Here is a 23,193-nt window from a genome sequence, read left to right on the forward strand (position 1 = left end):
GGACCAGGGGTACTTTGGGGGTTGGAGAGGGAGTGGGGATCAGGCCCGAGCCGGATCCGCCGCCAAGGCGGAGTGCCCACCCGGTCCCTCCCCTGTGGTATTTAGTTGGCGCGGTCGGAGTCCGCGCCTTTAGGGGGGGGTACTGTCACGCCCTGGCTCTGGGGACACTTGTATGTTGAGCCAGGGTGTGAGTTTCATTTGTTTCTAGTAGTTGTATTTCTAGGTTGGCCAGAGTGGTTCCCAATCAGAGGCAACGAGTGTCAGCTGTTGCTGGTTGTCTCTGATTGGGAACCATATTTAGACAGGCTGTTTTCCCACAGTGGTTGTGGGATCTTGTTCCAGTGTGGTTTGTGTTTAGACCGTGGACGTCACGTTATCGTTTTGTTATTTTTGTCGTGTAATCACTAAATAAAGAGTATGTTTGCCTTCAACGCTGCGCCTTGGTCCTCCTCTGTTCCCGACGATCGTGACACATATTCCCATCCCATTCCCATCCTTGGGAGCATTCTGATATGGAATTCTTAATCAGAGGGCGATGGGGCATGCCGTATGAGGAGGGGGTGTGTTTAGTGTGCCTCTCTCTGTGTAAGTGTGTGTGTGGCGTGAGGAGGGGTGTTAATTTAGTGGTGTGTGGTTGCCGTGGGGATAGTTAGTAGTTAGCACACAGACCTCGTTACACTCTATCTCTGTGCTCTCAGCTAATTAACAACTAGCTAACTAACCCCGAACGACAGCTAAAGGCGGAGGAAGAATAGCAGACTGGCCCCCCAGACGCAGACCCGCCAGGTACAGACACAACAGACAGACAGACAGACATACCAGGAGAGAAAATTAGAAAGAAGGGAATTCTTCTTCTCATGAAGGATGGTAAAGGATGGTGGGTTGTGGGTCAGGCTGCAGTGCAGACACACACACATACACACACACATACACACACACACACACACACACACACACACACAGAGGGTAGTTGTTAGATCATACAGTAATGAGTTGCAATTAACGAAGAGTAGCGGAAATAGACCACATATACCTTCTTAGCTCCGGTCAGAGCAGCCTTCTGCAGTTTACGGTAACAGTATTTGGCATAGCCGCTTATCGCCACTCCTGGAGAAAAACACACACACAAACGCATGCACACACACACGCACGGACACACACGCACGCACGCACGCGCACACACACACACACACACAGGTTAGTTGTTAGATCATACAGTAATGAGTTGAAATTAACGAAGAGTAGCGGACTCAAAGCACAGGTATAGCAAGCGAACAGAGAACACACACACACACTACATGACCAAAAGTATGTGGACACCTGCTCGAGCATTAGTGAGGTCGGGCACTGATGTTGGGCGATTAGGCCTGGCTCGCAGTCGTTGTTCCAATTCATCCCAAAGGTGTTCGATGGGTTTGAGGTCAGGGCTCTGTGCAGGCCAGTCAAGTTCTTCCACACCAATCTCAACAAACAATTTCTGTATGGACCTCACTTTGTGCACGGAGGCATTGTCATGCTGAAACAGGAAAGAGCCTTCCCCAAACTGTTGCCATAAAGTTGGAAGCACATAATCGTCTCTAATGTCATTGTATGCTGTAGCTTTAAGATTAATGGTGAAGCATGATTCGTCACTCCAGAGAACGCGTTTCCACTGCTCCAGAGTCCAATGGCGGCCAGCTTTACACCACTCCAGCCGACGCTTGGCATTGCGCATGGTGATCATAGGCTTGTGTGCGGCTGCTCGGACATGGAAACCCATTTCATGAAGCTCCCAACGAACAGTTCTTGTGTTGACGTTGCTTCCATAGGCAGTATGGAACTCTGTAGTGAGTGTTGCAACTGAGGACAGGCAATTTTTACAAGCTACGCGCTTCAGCACTCTGCAGTCCTGTACTGTGAGCTTGTGTGGCCTACCACTGCGCGGCTGAGCCGTTGTTGCTGTTAGCAACGGGTGTGGCTGAAATAGCCAAATCCACTAATTTGTATATGGGTGGCACAGGGTAATGCTGCTGCCCATCAAGTTAATTACTGGAGGGTAACAGCTCTGGCCTAACCAGGCCTAACCAGCCAGCACACTGTCCTTCTGACCCTATGTCACACACACATTGACACACTGTCCAACCATCATGTTCATACAGTCTACAAGCACACAAGACCACCATTTTACTGAGGTAACAGTCCTAGTAGTTACCAGAGTTACCCTACACTAAAAGACTCAACTGATGCCCAGGACTCTCCCCTCAGGGAATGAATGAGTAGACAGACACCCAAAAGACAGTAGAATGATGTAAGACAGAGAAATGCTTTATCAGACCACATGGACACAGTGGAGGAAATACACAGTTACTAATGTGTGATGAGAAACCTTGTCTGAAACCTGAAGACCTGTGTTACCTGACACACACACACACACACACACACACGCACACACACACACACATACATACACACACACGCACAGACAGACAGACAGACAGACAGACAGACAGACAGACAGACAGACAGACAGAGAAAGACAGATAGGGGGTTGACAGCTATGGAATAGACACACAAAATGCTGAGGACATAAGAAGCTAGAGAGATACAGAGCTAGATCCTGAAGGTGAAGGACTGAGAGGAAGAGGAGGATTAAAGAGATGACATCAATGGAGAGTGGAAGAGGATAGAGATGGGAAGGAGGAGGCGGTGGTAGCAGAAGTCGTAGTCTGCTGCAGGCACAGGGAGAGTAGCCAGGGCCGTGTGTGTGTGTGTGTGTGTGTGTGTGTGTGTGTGTATGTGTGTGTGTGTCCGACTGTGTTGATGTATGAGATGTGATTAATGAGATGTGTGTGAGAGAGAGTATAAGGTGTGTGTGAGAGAGAGAGAGCAGCAGGCACAGGGAGAGTAGCTAACCAGTTGTAGGTCGTTTGACTCCTCCCCTACCCTCAGCTGGCCCCGCCTCCTCCCTCCCAGGGCGACGCCCACGCATCAGTCTGGCCCGCCTCTCCACCCTGCTCGCCAGCAGACCGCTGATGTGCTGAGCCACTGCAACAACACAGACACACACACGCACACACCATAACCACAGCAACCGTCACACACACACCATAACCACAGCAACCGTCACTCACAACACACACCCCGACACCTGGACCACAAACACTACCCTCACACATACAGCAAGACACGTAGATTTACCATGGTAACGACTACACAGGATTTGGTGTAAACCACTACGACAAACAGACTCCACTAACAAACACCATGGTCGAACTGCACAACTACACACACACGATTACGACATGTCACATCAAGAAGGCAACAATGAACATGCAAAAAGACACATGACAAAACATACAAACGTGTACAACGTGTAGAGACGGACGGACGGACGGACGGACGGACGGACGGACGGACAGACAGACAGACAGACAGACAGACAGACAGACAGACAGACAGACAGACAGACAGACAGACAGACAGACAGACAGACAGACAGACAGACAGACAGACAGACAGACAGACAGACAGACAGACAGACAGACAGACAGACAGAGGGAGGAGAGGGAGACTGAGACTGAGAGACATAAAGAAAATAAAAGGAGAATCAAAAGATGAATGCCGAATAGAGAGAGCCAAGGAATAGAGGTGAGGACTTTGGACAGCTTTGAGAGAAGGATGAGAGGAAGAGGGATGAAAGGCAGAATTCATATCTGAAGGGCTTCAATGGAAGTCACAGCGCGAGGAGGGAGAGAAAGGGGGAAAAGAGGAGTAAGAGAAGAGAGAGAATATCCTGCAAACAGTTCAGTAACTTGCTAGTCTTGTGGGTAGAACTTGAGTGAGGGAATTCAACTGTGGTATGCTGAGGTGAAAGGCTCCAATAACAACCCAATCAGTGGCCAGTCAGCCTAGCCACACATACATCACACACACATGTACATTACAAACACAGAGCTTGGCATGGTAGGGAGACTAGGGAGAGACACATTCTCTAGATAACAGCACTGAGGATGCAGATACCTTGGTTGTGACCCCACTCTCCGAGGGTGTCTCAAGTGGAGTTGGGATATTAAAAAAACACATTTCCAATTCACACATGCGTATATATATATATTCACACATGCCACCAAAGACTAAAGGTGAAAACAGACCTAGCCCGCAAATGGTAATTAGCAGCGGGTGGCCATCCTATATTGCCCGACCACCGAAAATAGTCAGTCATTTTCTATTCATTTCCCAACTATTGTACATGGTAAATCGCCACCTTTATCGATGCCCAGCAGGTGTTCTACTATGCACGGCCAAATGTCAGGTTGTCTGTCTGTGCCATTACAAGGCATAGCCACAGTCAGCCAGCCACCACACATGCATGCACGCAACCACAGGCGCATCTCTCTCTCTCTCTCTCTCTCTCTCTCTCTCTCTCTCTCTCTCTCTCTCTCTCTCTCTCTCTCTCTCTCTCTCTCTCTCTCTCTCTCTCTCTCTCTCTCTCTCTCTCTCTCTCTCTCTCTCTCTCTCTCTCTCTCTCTCTCTCTCTCTCTCTCTCTCTCTCTCTCTCACCTTTAGTATCGTTGAGGGGGTCCATGTGTCTGTAGATGTATCCCTCCAAGTAGGAGTGGAAGCGTGGAGTTGGGGGGAAGAAGGCCAGACACACAGCCATGAGCTCCCAGCCCCTCTCTAGACTATCGTAGCGGAAGTTCTCTGTGAGAAGTAGTGGATGGGGTTAGAGTTCATTTGACTAAAGGTTGACTTCAGGTAAACTGTGCATCAAGACAGTGTCATACGAATTCATCGCTTTGTTAATTATGTGTACAATAGTTTACACACTGTTAAGTGTTATACAGTGTGTGCACGTAGCTGTGTGTGTTTAGGTGTAAAGCTGACTGTGTGTGTGAGTGTGTGTGTACCTGTGGTCTGACGACAGAGCTGGATGTAGAGCTCATCACGAAGACCCTGACTGCTCCAACCACGCACTGCCACCTGGGGAGAGAGGAGAGGGAGGGAGGGAGGGTGGGAGGGAGGGAGGGAGGGAGGGAGGGAGGAGAGGGAGGGAGGGAGGGAGGGAGGGAGGGAGGGAGGGAGGAGAGGGAGGGAGGGATGGAGAGAGGAGAGGGAGGATGGGAGGGAGGGAGGGAGGGAGGGAGGGAGGGAGGGAGGGAGGGAGGGAGGGAGGGAGGGTGGGAGGGAGGGAGGGTGGGAGAAAGAGAGCAAATACGGAGAGGAGGGGGGAATTATTAAAAGTCACATTTGTTTCTTTGACGTGCAGAATTACAAAACTGAAGGTAAACTGTTAGCTTAATAGACATAAATGTATAAAATAACAGAGTGAAAAAGGAGAGACGTGAGAAGCAACACAGTGAAGGTAGATACAAAGAGAGACATGAAAAAGCAGATACAAGGAGAGGACGACGAGAGGGATAATAAAAGGGTCTGTGCAGACCTCCAGGGCGATGTTCAGTGGGCCAGTCTTGGCGCCAAAAAGAGAGAGAAAGACAGAGGGCGAGAGGGGGAAAAAAGAGGGAAGATGAGGGGGGTTTGAAATTATTATTATTTTGATGCACAAATCAGAAAGTGAAGATAAATGTAAGCCTAAAAGCACATAATGCACACATGGTTGAGTCCAAAACGGCACCCTATTCCCTTTTAGTGCACTACTTTTGACCAAGGCCCATGAGGGCTCTGGTCAAAAGTAGTGCACTATATACAGTTGAGTCGGAAGTTTACATACACTTAGGTTGGAGTCATTAAAACTCATTTTTCAACCACTCCACAAATTACTTGTTAACAAACTATAGTTTTGGCAAGTCGGTTAGGACATCTACTTTGTGCATGACACAAGTCATTTTTCCAACAATTGTTTACAGACAGATTATTTCACTTATAATTCACTGTATCACAATTCCAGTGGGTCAGAAGTTTGCATACACTAAGTTGACTGTGCCTTTAAACAGCTTGGAAAATTCCAGAAAAGTATGTCATGGCTTTAGATGCTTCTGATAGGCTAATTGACATCATGTGAGTCAATTGGAGGTGTACCTGTGGATGTATTTCAAGGCCTACCTTCAAACTCAGTGTCTCTTTGCTTGAAATCATGGGAAAATCAAAAGAAATCAGCCAAGACCTCAGAAAAAAATTTGTAGACCTCCACAAGTCTGGTTCATCCTTGGGAGCAATTTCCAAACGCCTGAAGGTACCACGTTCATCTGTACAAACAATAGTACGCAAGTATAAACACCATGGGACCACGCAGCCGTCATACCGCTCAGGAAGGAGACACGTTCTGTCTCCTAGAGATGAACGTACTTTGGTGTGAAACGTGCAAAATCAATCCCAGAACAACAGCAAAGAACCTTGTGAAGATGCTGGAGGAAACAGGTACAAAAGTATCTATATCCACAGTTAAACAAGTCCTATATCGACATAACCTGAAAGGCCGCTCAGCAAGGAAGAAGCCACTGCTCCAAAACCGCCATAAAAAGCCAGACTACGGTTTGCAACTGCACATGGGGACAAAGATTGTACTTTTTGGAGAAATGTCCTCTGGTCTGATGAAACAAAAATAGGACTGTTTGGCCATAATGACTATCGTTATGTTTGGAGGAAAAGGGGTTGGCTTGCAAGCCGAAGAACACCATCCCAACCGTGAAGCACGGGGGTGGCAGCATCATTCTGTGGGGGTGCTTTGCTGCAGGAGGGACTGGTGCACTTCACAAAATAGATGGCATCATGAGGAAGGAAAATTATGTGGATATATTGAAGCAACATCTCAAGACATCAGTCAGAAAGTTAAAGCTTGGTCGCAAATGGGTCTCCCAAATGGACAAGGACCCCGAGCATACTTCCAAGGTTGTGGCAAAATGGCTTAAGGACAACAAAGTCAAGGTATTGGAGTGGCCATCACAAAGCACTGACCTCAATCCTATAGAAAATTTGTGGGCAGAACTGAAAAAGCGTGTGCGAGCAAGGAGGCCTACAAACCTGACTAAACCAGCTCTGTCAGGAGGAATGGGCCACAATTCACCCAACTCATTGTGGGAAGCTTGTGGAAGGCTTCCCGAAACGTTTGACCCAAGTTAATCAATTTAAAGGCAATGCTACCAAATACTAATTGAGTGTATGTAAACTTCTGACCCACTGGGAATGTGATGAAAGTAATAAAAGCTGAAATAAATAATTCTCTCTACTATTATTCTGACATTTCACATTCTTAAAATAAAGTGGTGATCCTAACTGACCTAAGACTGACCTTTTACTAGGATTAAATGTCAGGAATTGTGAAAAACTGAGTTTAAATGTAATTGGCTAAGGTGTATGTAAACTTCCGACTTCAACTGTAGATAACAGGGTGCCATTTGGGATGTAGCCATGACAGAGGGATATCAGGGAGTCTGCAGACCTCCAGGGCGACAGTGAGCGGGTCAGTCTTGGCTCGGCGGTCTCCCATGTAGGTCTGGATTAGTTTAAAGATCTCCACCGCCTCCCTCTTCACTGCACGGTCTGACGTCACGATCATGGGCTTCCTGATTGGCTCACTGCTCCACGCCAGCATGTTGGCTATGGACACCTTACGCCGGAACAGACCCTGGGAGAGGGAGGGAGAGGAGAAGAGGGGCGAGGAAGAGGAGGGGGAGAAGGAGGGAGGAGGAGTGATAGGTGAATAGTTTGCTTTAGTTATACTAGAGTTTACATGCATGTAGGGCTGGGCGATATGGACAAAATATCATATCACAATATTTGTATGATGGTATTTGATGTTTTTGAATAATACATGTTCTAAATATGCTTTCTGAGTAGTTCATGACCCTAGGGTCAATCCAACTCCAAACAAAAATATTTTTCAGCATTTTCATCAATTTTTGCATTTCCTTCACTTCTATTATGATTACCACACTGTGCCAAGCAGCATGATTTGGGCAAAACAATCTAGTCTTAGTTAATTGGTGAAATTAGTTGGAATTATGGAAATATAATGATTATTCTAATTATATAGTTGGAATATAGTGGGCAGCACCTAGAATACATTGTTGTTTGACATGACAATGAATGAATAAGCCAGTGAGGAATCATTGACAGGGTAGAAACCAAAGTGTTGGTCAGTGTGTCCAGGTGACCCTAATTAGATGTTACATTACATGTTTTCTTACTTCATGTAGCTAGCCTCGGCCTACATCAGCACTGGTACCAGGCAGTATTAGCTAACTAGCTATGTTGGCTCTGACTCTTAGTACATTTAGCAAGCTAGCCAGCTAACTAGCGATTAGCATAGTTGCATATCACATTTAACAAACTAAACATTGAAATATCGTTATAGAAGGTAAAGTAAAAACTCAAACCGGTCTGTGCATCAATACCGGTATATAGTAAAATACGGTATACCAACCAGACCTACATAAATGTGTTTGTGTGAGACAGTGAGTACTGGGTTTTACGTGAGAGTGTTTGTCTGTTCCTGTGTATGTTAAATTATAAAGTAGAATGATTGTGTGTGTATGTCATGTATCAGTGTGTGTTTAGTTGTAAAGATGAGTGTGTGTGTGTGTGTTTGTACCTGTGTGTGTTTGTTGAAGTGTTTGGAGGCCCAGTTCTCGATGTCAGTCTCCGAGGACGGCTTCCGCAGGGTGAATTCTGGGAAAACTCCACAGCTTGCGCTGGGCATCATGTTCCGAGCATTCCGACTCGCCTCGAACTGAGCACAGGCTCCAAGATCCTCCGACTGAGAGAGAGAGAAAGAGAGATAAATACTTTGTCAAAACAGACTCCTTATTCAAACTCCTCCTTACCCTAGTACAAACATAATTAATAGTGAGCATGGACTACAAAGTGTAAATAGGATAATATTGGTCATGAAGTCAGTCTCGTCCAAAACAGAGTTTAGTGAGACTTGTGGTCGTGACTGAATCACAATGACAACGAAGGTTGGGTTTGTTTCAATCCTGCCCACATCTGGCAGCACACAAGTAATCATAAATTAGAATCAAATAAAATGAAATACAATTTTATTTGTCACATGCTTCTTAAACAACAGGTTTAGACTAACAGTGAAATGCTTACTTTAAAAAAATAGAAATAGCAACCAGAGGAATTAATACAATGAATAACAATAATGAGTAAAAATAACATGGCTATATACAGGGAGTACCAGTACCAAGTCAATGTGCAGGGGTACGAGGTAATTGAGGTAGCGACAGTGCCTTCAGTAAGTATTTATACCCCGCAACTTATTCCACGTTTTGTTGTGTTACAGCCTGAATTCAAAATGGATTAAATAGATTTTTTTTCTTAACCCGCCTACACACAATACTCCATAATGACCAAGTGAAAACAAGGTTTTATACATTTTTGCAAATGGATTGAAAATTAAATACATAAATATATCATTTACATAAGTATTCACACCCCTGAGTCAATACTTTGTAGAAGCACCTTTGGCAGCGATTACAGTCTTTCTGGGTAAGCCTTTAAGAGCTTTCCACACCTGGATTGTGCAACATTTGCTCATTATTCTTTTCAAAATTCTTCAAGCGCTGCCAAATTTGTTGTTGATCATTGCTAGACAACCATTTTCAGGTCTTGCCATATATTTTCAAGTAGATTTAAGTCAAAACTGTAACTCGGTCACGGAGGAACATTCACTGTCTTCTTGGTAAGCAACTCCAGTGTAGATTTGGTCTTGTGCTTTAGGTTATTGTCCTGCTGAAAGGTGAACTCAACTCCCAGTGTCTGGTGGAAAGCAGACTGAACCAGGTTTTCCTCTAGAATTTTGCCTGTCCTTAGTTCCATTCCGTTTATTTTTTATCCTGAAAAACTACCCAGTCCTTAAAGATTACAAGCATACCTATAACATGATGCAGCCACTACTATTCGTGAAAATATGGAGAGTGGTACTCAGTAATGTGTTGTATTGGATTTGTCCCAAACATAACATTTTGAATTCAGGACAAAAATCCAGGCTCTGTCATAGCCGGCCGCGACCGGGAGACCCATGGGGCGGCGCACAATTGGCCCAACATCGTCCAGGGTAGGGGAGGGAATAGCCGGCAGGGATGTAGCTCAGTTGGTAGAGCATGGCGTTTGCAACGCCAGGGTTGTGGGTTCTTTGAAGTCTGTGGAAATGTGCAATTAATGTCGGAGAATATAACACTGTGTGTGAGTGTCGGGCGTCGGAAAGTACATAAACCCTTTGACTTATTCCAAATTTTGTTACGTTACAGCCTTATTCTAAAATGGATTAAACAAATATATAATCCTCCGCAATCTACACACAATACCCCATAATGACAAAGCGAAAACAGGTTTTTAGATATCTTACCAAATTTATTAAAAATAGAAAACAGAAATACTTTATTTACATATGTATTCAGACCCTTTCCTATGAGACTCGAAATTGAGCTCAGGTGCATCCTGTTTCCATTGATAATCCTTGAGATGTTTCTACAACTTGATTGGAATCCTCCTGTGGTAAATTCAATTGATTGGACATGATTTGGAAAGTGTCGTAGTAAATATATAATGTTATAGCTTGGTCTGACTAAAATCTTGTGCATGACCCATCTTGTGTTGGGCCTTTGTATTTAATACAATGCACAAAGACTTCTATCTTGTCGGCCTTATCAGCAGGTGGCTATGGACAACACCCACGCCATAGGTCTCTCAGTTCTCCCAACTCACGACTTCTTGCTCTGAGGACATACACACACACACCCCCACACACACACACATATACACACACACACACACACACACACACACACATCATCATTGTTAAACATACACACACATACACACACACACACACACACACATACACACACGCACACACACACACACACACATCATCATTGTTAAGCACACACACACATAAAAACCCCCTTCTCTTAGGCTGAACATCTGAAGACAGAGAACCCGACTCAGAGCCAATGCAATGGAGGTGACCTCGACCAACTCATCAGGACCAATCAGAAGATCAGAACTACTAGAATCAACCTACTTTATTTTATTGTATAAAATGTCAGCACACAATGTTTAGGGGGCTCGCTCTCAGATATCTCCCTACGAGGTTGACGAACGGGTCCGTGCACGCGATTTACAGATATCTTTACCTCTGAATAAACTGCCTTATATTATACAATTATCCACCTTGTCCGAAAGTCTCTACTTGGTCTCCGTTCTCCAGTAAACTTGTGATCATCAACAAAATTGGTAGCAGAGGGTGGTTTTCTAACTCTGAATTCGGTCCATAAAAGTTGATAGAGACAGGAGACAAGTAAGAGACGGATCTGAAAGGACGGGTGACCTGTCCGCAGGAGCAGCCGGAATCCAGCTCGCCTCAGGAAACTGATCTAAACCGACGTCAATACAAAGGTAAGCAGAACCTGTTAAAACAAAATCTGCATATTGTATTGTAGGATAAACCAAATTATGATCAGTAGTACTGGGCGTGAGTATGGATTACTGTTAAATTTATAACATATCTATTATGACTCAAAAGGCACATGTGTAAAGATATCTGAAATCTTAGGCTTTTTTACTGTTGAAATGTGACTCTCTAGAGAGGAGTCTAGTTACAGTGGTTCACAAGAGGAGGACCGACTTTTATTTTCTGTTGAATTGTGATTCTCTAGTGAGGAGTCTATTTACAGAGGTTTGGTTCACTAGAAATGGACCCTTTTATTTTTACTGTTGATATCTGAAAATCTTAGGTTTTTACTGTTGAAATGTGACTCTAAGAGAAGAAGTCTAGTTACAGTGGTTTTATTTTCTGTTGAATTGCGGCTTTCTAGTGAGGAGCCTATTACAGAGGTTTTGGTTCACAAGCGATGGACCCTTTTATTTGATCCACAAGAGAAGGATCTGGTGACTTGATAAAAAGATTCAGATAGTCGGGTTGAGTTAATTCCGTGAGAATCCAAGTCCAGAAAAGGTTCTCCCGACTAGACGCCAGTTGAATGGTTTAAACGACTGGGAGTCTCCTTGAGGAGAATCAAAAAAAAAAAAAAAAAAATACAAGTTCAGATAGTCGGGCAATTGGTTGACGTGGCACTCAACTATATGTACTGTGAGGAACTCAAACTGAATTCGTGTGTTGATGCTGATATGTAATGAAAAATGTAATTGTTGAAATGATAACCTGAATGTTGTGTAAGATTGGCCGTTTCATGAGACTAACTAGTTGATAACTTTTAAGAGGACCACCGAGTCCTATTTTGCCTGTTATGTAGCCGCTGCGCTAAAAGCTGACTTGAACTTTTTCCCTCTTGTGGAGTTGGTATTTCCTTAGTTCCTAAAATTAAATTGATAATTATTTTGGAAGCGCTCGAGTTTGTTAATATATTGTTCCAAAAGGGCGATTCTGATACCTTTTGGGGAAAATATATAATAACTCGAATACCTGAAAAACAATAATAACTTTTGCAAAATAATTCCCAAAATTAAATTGATAATTATTTTAGGAGCGCTCGAGTTTGTTAATATATTGTTCCAAAAGGGCGATTCTGATACCTTTTGGGAAAATATATAATAACTCGAATACCTGAAAAACAATAATAACTTTTGCTAAATAATTCCTAGAATTAAATTGATAATTATTTTAGGAGCGCTCGAGTTTGCTAATATATTCTTCCAAAAGGGCGATTCTGATACCTTTTGGGAAAATATATAATAACTCGAATACCTGAAAAACAATAATAACTTTTGCTAAATAATTCCTAGAATTAGATTGATAATTATTTTAGGAGCGCTTGGGTTTGTTAATATATTCTTCCAAAAGGGCGATTCTGATACCTTTTGGGAAAATATATAATAGCTCGAGTACCTGAAAGACAATAATAACTTTTGCAAAATAATTCCTGGGATTAAATTGATGATTGTTTTGGGAGCGCTGGGTTTGTTAATATATTGTTCCAAAAGGGCGGTTCTGATACCTTTTGGGAAAATATATAATAATTCGAATAATTGAAAAACAATAATACCTTTTGCAAAATAATTCCTAATAATAAAGTATTGAACATTTTTTGTGTACGAGGGTGGGACATCAGAGATAAATCTCAGTCAGCGCCAAGAATACATTGCTGGATTCGGCCAGTGACGGGCTAAGAGCACCAAGATAGTCTAAAAAAAACTGTATAACCATGGCAACCACTACCGTCCCAAAACTCAAGTTTAATGAATATCTAGATCAAAAAATACAGGATAGAGCGGGAGTGGGGCCGAATGGTTTTTAATTCGATCTAAAAGTTGGTGCGAGAGGAAAAGGCAAATCATCGATCTAAAAACAGACGGAAGAGTGACCTGAAAATCCTGGAGAAATCAACTATTCGTCTTGGCTCAGGAAACCTGATCAGAGCGCGCTCTTCTAAAAAGGTATGCAGAGCCTGTTAAAACGAAATCTTGCATATTGTATTATAGACCAATACCAAATTATGATCAGTAGTACTGAGCGTGAGTATGAATACTTGTTAAATAATTTTCCATCCTAATGAATTAAGGCATACATGAGATATCTGGTACTGTGTTTTATACTAAGGAATTAAGGAATAAGGAATAAGGAATAAGGAATAAAGATAAACGTATCCAGAATGTGTCGAACTACGGATTGACGCATTGGTGGATAAGATTTGACCCACAACTAGATTCCTAAAGGGACCCAGTTTGAACTGAGACCTTTTGCATAAATCCTATTAGGGGAGGTCCTACCCTATAGGTTGCGAGGAGGTAGAAGTTTAACTGTGGCAGAGTTCTAGACATTAGGTGGAGGGAGAGGTATGGTTTTGAGGGACGTCTGGACGCAGATAAACTCGAATCCATGCTTAAAACAGATACATAAGGTGTGTAAAGGAGAAATGAGCAGTGAGAGAGAAAGAGAGAGTTGCGAGGGGAGGGGCTGGAGAGAGCGAAAGTGTGGCTTTTGGAGCGAGGAAAGACTGGAGTTGGCTGGGAACACCACGGGGTGATTATTTGAGAGGTGCCTGTGGGTTTCTGACGAGGGATGAGATGGGTGAGAAAGTAGAGAATATTTACATTTGCATTTTTGGTGATTTGGCAGACGCTCTTGTCCAGAGCGACTTGCAGGAGCGATTGGGGTTGAGTGCCTTGCTCGAGGGCACATCGGCAGATTTTTCGCCTGGTCGGCTCGGGGATTGGAACCGGCGACCTCTCGGTTCTTGGCGCGGCGCTACTGATCACTAAGCTGCCTGCCGCCCCATATGAGTTTAAGGTTGTGGCGTTGTTTGATCATGTGATAAGGTTTAATTTGTAATCGGACCATAACTAAAGTGGTTGTAGAAGTAATGTATAGGTAGGGGAGAGCCAATAGGGGGCTCCATTGAACTATTATGGTTTATTTGGCATTTCAATGGCATAAGGTGAAATCTGTATGCATGAGGGGAATTCGATTATGTATTATTATAGTATTATGGACACTCCGTAATAAATAAACTGAACCAAACAAGACGTTACTACAGCAATAGAGAATAGTTAATGTTGTTACGTTAGTTCTTAAACCCGATGATAGAGGAAAATGCAGAACGCTGTTAGAGTGTGTTTTATTTAGGCTACTAGGGTGTTTGAGACGGAAGGGCTGGCTAGACGGGGGTGATGACGTGGCTGGATGTGCGACGTGAAAGTATTTACTTTGTGAGAATCGTAGATGGTGTGGAGTGACTGGCGATGTCCCTGGTTCGAACACAGGTAGGGACAGTAGACAAAGCTTTCGCAGTGGGGCTATATACCTAGATTACTATGTGGATGTGAAAGGTTGAATTAGATAGCTTAAATAGAAGTATTCTAGAAAAGTCTATGAAAATATGTTATAAGGTTACCATGCGCTCTCCCCGAAGGAGCAAGGGGAGGGTGAGAGACAGTACAGTTCAGATGGTAGGAACATTATTAAATGTATGCTAATCAACGATAGCAAGTATTTGTTTTATTAATTAGGGCATAATCAGAGAGAACAGTTAAATAAATTGAATAGCGAACTGAAATGGTTTAGCGGGAAAATATAAATGTTTGGTACATGTAGCAGAGTTAGGGTAATCAATTAAATAATAATTGTATACTCGAGGAATTTTGAGTGGTTTTATAGATTAGTTATGAGGAATTAGATTGATACAAACAATTATTGATGGGTTAAGACTGGGGATAACCAGGAGAAAGAGATTAGCTCATCTCGTTGGAATGTTGCCAAGGGCTAGGGGAGCAGTAGTGAAGTTAGGCCGTATTTAGGTCATAAAAGTGAGCTACCAAATTAAGGCCTGGCTATTTGTGGTTGTTTTTCAAATTGGGTTTTCAAATAAAAAACAACACACCTAGTATGATGTTTATAAAGCCTTGTTTCAATTTTGGGGGGTTTTCAGCAGGTCAAGGGTTATAGGTCTTAAAGGTGCACACAGTGAATTTTATGGATTTTTTAGGTTTTGGCTGAGTTTGGGGTATATATGATTTCTTATGAGAATGAATGTCATGAGGACTTAATGAACACTTGGGATAACTAACATTTATGAAATATTTAGAATAATGGTAATTGTTTAGTATACGATGGGATTAAACAGTTCGTTAAATGATTTCAATGGCCTCTGAACTCTGTTTTAACATTCTGGTGTTAATTAATCATCCACACTAGTACATTCTAAAGGCATGAGAGGAAGACTTTAAGATAGTTTATTTTACTAAGTTGAGGGTAATTTATAGTACTGTGAAAATTGTGAAGAAGATTATAATTTGGTAATAATATATTTGATTTGAACCATAAATAACAGAAGAGAGAGTGGAGGAATGGCAATTGGATAATGAAATACCAATATTAACTAAAGTGATTGTTTAGGTAGGTGGTAATATTGACACATGGCCAAATCATGTGTCAAAGAGGGGGATGGTTGGATTAAATATTAAATATATACGAAGGAGAGGACAAAATACTTTATTAAATATATACGAAGGAGAGGACAAAATACTTTAAAAAAAAAAAACATGTATGATAGTTTATTAACCACACCTGTATGTCAGAGGTTTTGTGCCCCACAGGTGAACTAAAGGAGAAGGTGACCCACTCTATCTAACCAGGAGACTGAATCAGGCCTGGCGGGAAGGGCCCTACCAAGTACTGCCTTTGCCAGCAGAATAGCTGAGAGATCCATCTGGGTGCATGTCACACACTGTACAAAACCAGCTACACCTGACGAACAAACACAGAGTTAGGAGAAAGATCCGATCACCACTATGGTTCGGGGGTTGCCTCCTTAACGAAGATTCCCTTACCCTGTCTGATCATCCCTGTGTGAGTTCGATAGAAGGTAAAGCAATGGGTTGGCCTCTGGCATCTGACATGTTCTCAGGGCAAGGGTGGGGATTCACAGGTCTCCCGACGGTAGGTAGCTGTCTGATTGTGGGGGCCATATTCCTAACACACACGGACCCTCCTGTTTCAGCCAGAAGTGGTAGTTAACCTAACACAAGTTGAAAAGGCATAGGAGACAGCTAGACGTAGGGAAAGGGGAAATTCTAGAGTAAACCTCTCTGAGGGAGGTAGTGAGACCGGGGCTGTGATAAAGATAGTGCAAAACTATGGACCTGGAGGAAGTAGTACAGGTGGAAACGGGGTATAGAAATCTTAACCTGTGGTTGGAATGGATTCAGTATACGGAAAAAAAACTATGTCTAAAGAGGACTGTTTTGCCTGTAGGACAGCCAAACCAGGGATAACAACTACTCCGTTCCCCTTGACAGGCTTTAACTCTCTGTCAGGTTTTTCCTCCATGCAAGCCACCTGGGAATGTGGTGAAAGAGTCTTATGGTAACTTGCACTATCTGTTTCCCCCGATAACAAAGTCATCCCGACCTGGGTTGCCTCAGTTTGAAGTCACAGGGGATTCTTATTATTGTTTTTCTAGGACTAGTAAGGATAGGATACAGGGTAGGGCATCTTAGCTCCTGCTCCCACACAGAGAATGTCACACCTAAAGAGACCATGACTAAATCTCTCCTCTTTGTTGCAGCAAGAGGATTATAGGAGCCAAAACCAGGCCCGTGCTGACATCTGATGGATGTGTGGTGATAACTGATTGTGAACTCACCTACATACGCAAACAATCAAACGTGTCAGAGATTGGTGAGTTGTCACATAGAAAGTAGGACCTCCTCCCGGGATCCTTTGATGAAAGGATATATATTGATGGGATCCACAATCAGATCGCAGCTGGGTTTGAATCAAGTATTTTCTGGTGGTCAAACAATTAATAAAAATGTAGATTGGATAAATTATATTTAATATAACCAGCAAAAGATTTATTAACCACACTCGTGATGCAATAAAGGGATTAGCTGAGCAGACAGCGGCAACTAGCTTAATGACATGGCAGAATAGAATAGCTTTAGATATGCTTTTGGCTGAGCGGGACGGGGTTTGTGTTCTGTTTGGATATATGTGCTGTACTTTCATCTCCAACAATATAGCACCGGACGGGCCCGTGACCAAAGCGCTTGAGTGACCATCACCACGCTGGCGAACGAACTGGTTGAGAACTCTGGTATTGATAGCTCCATAAACGGTTGGTTTGATAACGTATTTGGTAAATGGAAAACTATTGTTGTGACTATTCTGGGTGAAGTTATGGCCTCTATGGGTATACTTGTTCTTTGTGGATGTTGCCTTATTTCCTGGCTGAGTGACTGGTTTGGTGAGTACTCTTCTATGGTGGTTACTGGATTTCTGACCCTAGTAATTGTGTTTTTGCTGTTAATGTGTTGTGCTGCTTGCATCGTCCCTTGTCTCAGGAGGTCAGTGGTAGGAGTGGTGCAGGCGTCAGGTATGATGCTGTTGTTACCGGCCCAGGATGATGCAGGTGACTCTGCTACTGACTCTGAGACCAAGCTGGATGATCCATGTTTTGCCTAGTAAAATACATACACGCATTTATTTTCAGTTCTTGCTCATTTATTACCTTACGTTTTTACTAACCACTGTGATTGTTTATTCTTCCTGATGTGAAGGTAAAGGATTCCTGGGTGGCTGGTAGCCAACTCAGTACATGTTAGGTGTAGGGGAGGAATAGAGGGTTAAAATTATTATTTTTATTTTCTATTAACATTAAATGTTGTGATTTAATTTCCATATCCTGTTATTCTTAAGGGTGATTATACTCTGTTTAGAGTGACACCATAAAATTGTTGGGTTTTATTTTTTGGATCTGTATGTGATGAATAGCTTGGAAGGAATGCATTAATGAGGAGCACTGTACTGATATGGATTGTTTCACATAACAGGCTGATAAGAACACTCTCTCTTTGTTGTCTGTGAAACTGTCCTTGAACATGGGTACATGGAGTACAGTTTTTTGGGGGGCTCGTCCTTTTGGGTGCTGACTGTTGTACTATTAATAAAAACGTCGATAGAATTAACTGCATACATTAATGTTAAAATTAGGCAATTGGACACAACAAGGTTTTGAGGCGGTGCATGGCCAGTTGGCTGCAACCTCTCTCATGGCTTTCCAAAATCGTATTGCTGTCGACATGCTCCTGGCTGAAAAAGGAGGAGTATGTGCTATGTTTGGTGAACAATGTTGTACCTTTATTCCCAACAATACAGCCACAGATGGCAGTTTGATAATTGCCCTGGAAGGGTTACGAACTCTTAATGGTAAGATGAAGAGCCACTCAGGGGTGGACACTTCAATGTGGGACTCTTGGATGGATGCGTTTGGTAAATATAAAACGCTTGTTTCTTCTATACTTGTATCCATCTCAATTTTGCTGCAATTCTAGTGCTTTGTGGATGCTGTTGCATTCCATGCATACGGACGCTGACAACCAGGATTATAACCACCGCTATTGATCCACATCCTGCAGATAACGGTCAGATGTTTCCTTTGCTTGCTATTGACGATGCTGACCAAGGATATCTGGATGATGAATAGCATTTAAGCTTTTGTCACGTCTCTTGTGAGACGTGAAGAGGGGGGAATGTAAAACTTTATCTTCTGATAAAGTTTTCCCTATTTTGCCAATTGCAGCATTTAAGCTTTTGTCACGTCTCTTGTGAGACGTGAAGAGGGGGAATTAAAACTTTATCTTCTGATAAAGTTTTCCCTATTTTGCCAAATTGCAGCATTTCAGCTTTATGTCACGTCTCTTGTGAGACGTGAGGAGGGGGGAATCAAAACTTTATCTTCTGATAAAGTTTTCCCTATTTTGCCAATTACACTGTTAGCTTGTGTCACGTCTTAAGTTTTCCTTCTTTACTGTTACTTGGTCACGTCTCTGGGGAGACGTGAAGAGAGGGATTTGTCGTAGTAAATATATAATGTTATAGCTTGGTCTGACTAAAATCTTGTGCATGACCCATCTTGTGTTGGGCCTTTGTATTTAATACAATGCACAAAGACTTCTATCTTGTCGGCCTTATCAGCAGGTGGCTATGGACAACACCCACGCCATAGGTCTCTCAGTTCTCCCAACTCACGACTTCTTGCTCTGAGGACATACACACACACACCCCCCCACACACACACATATACACACACACACACACACACACATCATCATTGTTAAACATACACACACATACACACACACACACACACACACACACACACACACATACACACACGCACACACACACACACATCATCATTGTTAAACATACACACACATACACACACACACACACACACACACACATACACACACGCACACACACACACACACACATCATCATTGTTAAGCACACACACACACAAAAACCCCCCTTCTCTTAGGCTGAACATCTGAAGACAGAGAACCCGACTCAGAGCCAATGCAATGGAGGTGACCTCGACCAACTCATCAGGACCAATCAGAAGATCAGAACTACTAGAATCAACCTACTTTATTTTATTGTATAAAATGTCAGCACACAATGTTTAGGGGCTCGCTCTCAGATATCTCCCTACGAGGTTGACGAACGGGTCCGTGCACGCGATTTACAGATATCTTTACCTCTGAATAAACTGCCTTATATTATACAATTATCCACCTTGTCCGAAAGTCTCTACTTGGTCTCCGTTCTCCAGTAAACTTGTGATCATCAACAAAAGGCACGCTTGTCTATAAAAGGTCCCACAGTTGACAGTGCAAGTCACAGAAAAAACCAAGCCATGAGGTCGAAGGAATTGTCCGTAGAGCTCCGAGACAGGATTGTGTCGAGGCACAGATCTGGGAAAGGGTACCAAAAAATGTCTGGAGCATTGAATGTCCCCAAGAACACAGTGGCCTCCATCATACTTAAATGGAATAAGTTTGGAACCACCAAGACTCATCCTAGAGCTGGCTGCCCGGCCAAACTGAGCAATCGGGGGAGAAGGGCCTTGGTCAGGGAGATGACCAATAATCCGATGGTCACTCTGACAGAGTTCTAGAGCTCCTCTGTGGAGATGGGAGAACCTTCCAGAAGGACAACCATCTCTGCAGCAGTCCACCAATCAGGCCTTTATGGTAGAGTGGCCAGCCGGAAGCCACTCCTCAGTAAAAGGCACATGACAGCCCGCTTGGAGTTTGCCAAAAGGCACCTAAAGACTCTCAGACCATGAGAAAGTAGATTCTCTGGTCTGATGAAACCAAGATTGAACTCTTTGGCCTGAATGCCAAGCGTCACGTCTGGAGGAAACCTGGCACCATCCCTACGGTGAAGCATGGTGGTGGCAGCATCATGTTTTTCAGCGGCAGGGACTGGGAGACTAGTCAGGATTGAGGCAAAGATGAACGGAGCAAAGTACAGAGAGATTCTTGATGAAAACCTGCTCCAGAGCGCTCAGGACCTCAGACTGGGGTGAAGGTTCACCTTCCAACAGGACAACGACCCTAAGCACACAGCTAAGACAATGCAGGAGTGGCTTCGGGACAAGTCTCTGAATGTCCTTGAGTGGCCCAGCCAGAGCCTGGACTTGAACCCGATCTAACATCTTTGGAGAGACCTGAAAATAGCTGTGCAGCAACGCTCCCCATCCAATCTGACAGAGCTTGAGAGGATCTGTACAGAAAAATGGGAGAAACTCCCCAAATACAGGTGTGTCAAGCTTGTAGCGTCATACCCAAGAATACTTGAGGCTGTAATTGCTTGCAAAGGTGCTTCAACAAAGTACCGAGCAAAGGGTTTGAATACTTATGCAAATGTGATATTTCCTTTTATTTTATTTTATTATAAATTAGAAAAAAATGTCTATAAACCTGTTTTTGCTTTGTCATTATGGGTTATTGTGTGTTTAATCAATTTTAGAATAAGGCTGTAAAGTAACTAAATGTGGAAAAAGGCACTGTATATACAAAAGTATGTGGACACCCTTCAAATGAGTGGATTTGTCTATTTCAGCCACACCCGTTGCTGACAGGTGTATAAAATCGAGCACGCAGCCATGCAATCTCGATAGACAAACATTGGCAGTAGAATGGCCTTACTGAAGAGCTCAGTGACATTCAACGTGGCACTGTCATAGGATGCCACCTTTCCAACAAGTCAGTGCGTTACATTTCTGCCCTGCTAGAACTGCCTTGGTCAACAGTAAGTGCTGTTACTGTGAAGTGGAAACGTCTAGGAGCAACAATGGCTCAGCTGCGAACTGCCTCTGGAAGCAACGTCAGCACAAGAACTGTTTGTCGGGAGCTTCATGAAATGGGTTTCCATGGCTGAGCAGCCGCACACAAGCCTATGATCACCATGCGCAATGCCAAGCGTCGGCTGGAGTGGTGTAAAGCTCGCCACCATTGACTCCGGAGAAGTGGAAACGCATTCTCTGGAGTGAAGAATCACACTTCACCATTTGGCAGTCTGACTGACAAATCTGGGTTTGGCAGATGCCAGGAGAACGCTAACTGCCCCAATGCATAGTGCCAACTTTAAAGTTTGGTGTAGGAGGAATAATGGTCTGGGGCTGTTTTTCAATGGTTCGGGCAAGGCCCCTTAGTTCCAGTGAAATTAAATCTTAATGCTACAGCATACAATGACTTTCTAGACGATTCTGTGCTTCCAACTTTGTGGCAACAGTTTGGGGAAGGCCCTTTCCTGTTTCAGCATGACAATGCCCCCGTGCACAAAGCGAGGTCCATACAGAAATGGTTTGTCGAGATTGGTGTGGAAGAACTTGACTAGCCTGCCCACAGCCCTGACCTCAACCCCATCGAACACCTTTGGGATGAATTGGAACGCCGACTGTGAGCCAGGCGTATGTAGTGTGTGTTGGAGTGTCAGTGTAAGTACGTGTGAGTGTGTGAGTAGAGTCCAGTATGTGTGCATAGAGTCAGTGCAGGAGAGTTAGTGCAAAAAAGGTTAAATGCAGGTAGTCCAGGTAACCATTTAGTTAGCTATTTAGCAGTCTTGTTTAGCAGACTTATGGCTTGGGGGTAGAAGCTCTTCAGGGTCCTGTTGGTTCCAGACTTGGTGCACTGGTACCACTTGCCGTGCAGTAGCAGAGTGAACAGTCTAGGGCTTGAGTGGCTGCAGACATTGAGGGAGAGGTTGTTGTCCTCGTACCACACTGCCAGGTCTCTGACCTCCTCCCTACAGGTTGCGTTATCGTCGTCTGTGATCATTCCTACCACCGTCGTGTATTCAGCAAACTTGATGATGATGTTGGAGTAGTGCGTGGCCACGTAGTTGTGAGTGAACAGGGAGTACAGGAGGGGACTGAGCACACACCCCTGAGGGGGCCCCTTGTTGATGGTCAGCATGGCAGATGTGTTGTTGCCTACCCTCACTGCTTGGGGGCGGCCCGTCAGGAAGTCCAGGATCCAGTTGCAGAGGGAGGTGTTCAGTCCCAGGGTCCTTAGCTTGGTGATGTGCTTGGAGGAGATTATGATGTTGAGTGCTGAGCTGTAGTCAATGAACTGCATTCTTGCATAGGTATTCCTTTTGTCCAGATGGGTGAGGGCAGTGTGGAGTGCAATAGAGATTGTATCATCTGTGGATCTGTTGGGGCCGTATGAGAATTGGAGTGGGTCCAGGGTGTCTGGGATGATGGTGTTGATGTGAGCCATGACCAGCCTTTCAAAGCATGTCATGGCTATAGATGTGAGTGCTACATGGCGATATTCATTTAGGCAGGTTACCTTGGCGTTCTTGGGCACGGGGCCTATTGTGGTCTGCTTGAAACAAGTTGGTATTACAGACCGGGTCAGGGATACGTTGAAAATGTCAGTTAATACACTTGCCAGCTGGTCAGCGAATGCTCTGAGTACGCTTCCTGGTATTCT

General features: G+C 43.8%; 1 protein-coding gene across 1 annotated transcript in view; it reads right to left on the minus strand.

The window, feature by feature from the left end:
• LOC121540039 (rho GTPase-activating protein 39) overlaps positions 1-23,193 on the minus strand; it is a 183,711-nt gene that overhangs the window by 21,991 nt on the left and 138,527 nt on the right. Inside the window, exons 6-10 of the mRNA XM_045207614.1 lie at positions 8,528-8,692; positions 7,376-7,561; positions 4,887-4,959; positions 4,540-4,680; positions 1,034-1,107 (exon numbers count right to left, since the gene is read on the minus strand). Of these exons, the coding sequence (XP_045063549.1) occupies positions 1,034-1,107; positions 4,540-4,680; positions 4,887-4,959; positions 7,376-7,561; positions 8,528-8,692 (639 nt within the window). The remainder of the gene's footprint in view (positions 1-1,033; positions 1,108-4,539; positions 4,681-4,886; positions 4,960-7,375; positions 7,562-8,527; positions 8,693-23,193) is intronic.

The sequence above is a fragment of the Coregonus clupeaformis genome, chromosome 26 (genome assembly GCF_020615455.1).
Source record: "Coregonus clupeaformis isolate EN_2021a chromosome 26, ASM2061545v1, whole genome shotgun sequence".
NCBI lineage: Eukaryota > Metazoa > Chordata > Actinopteri > Salmoniformes > Salmonidae > Coregonus > Coregonus clupeaformis.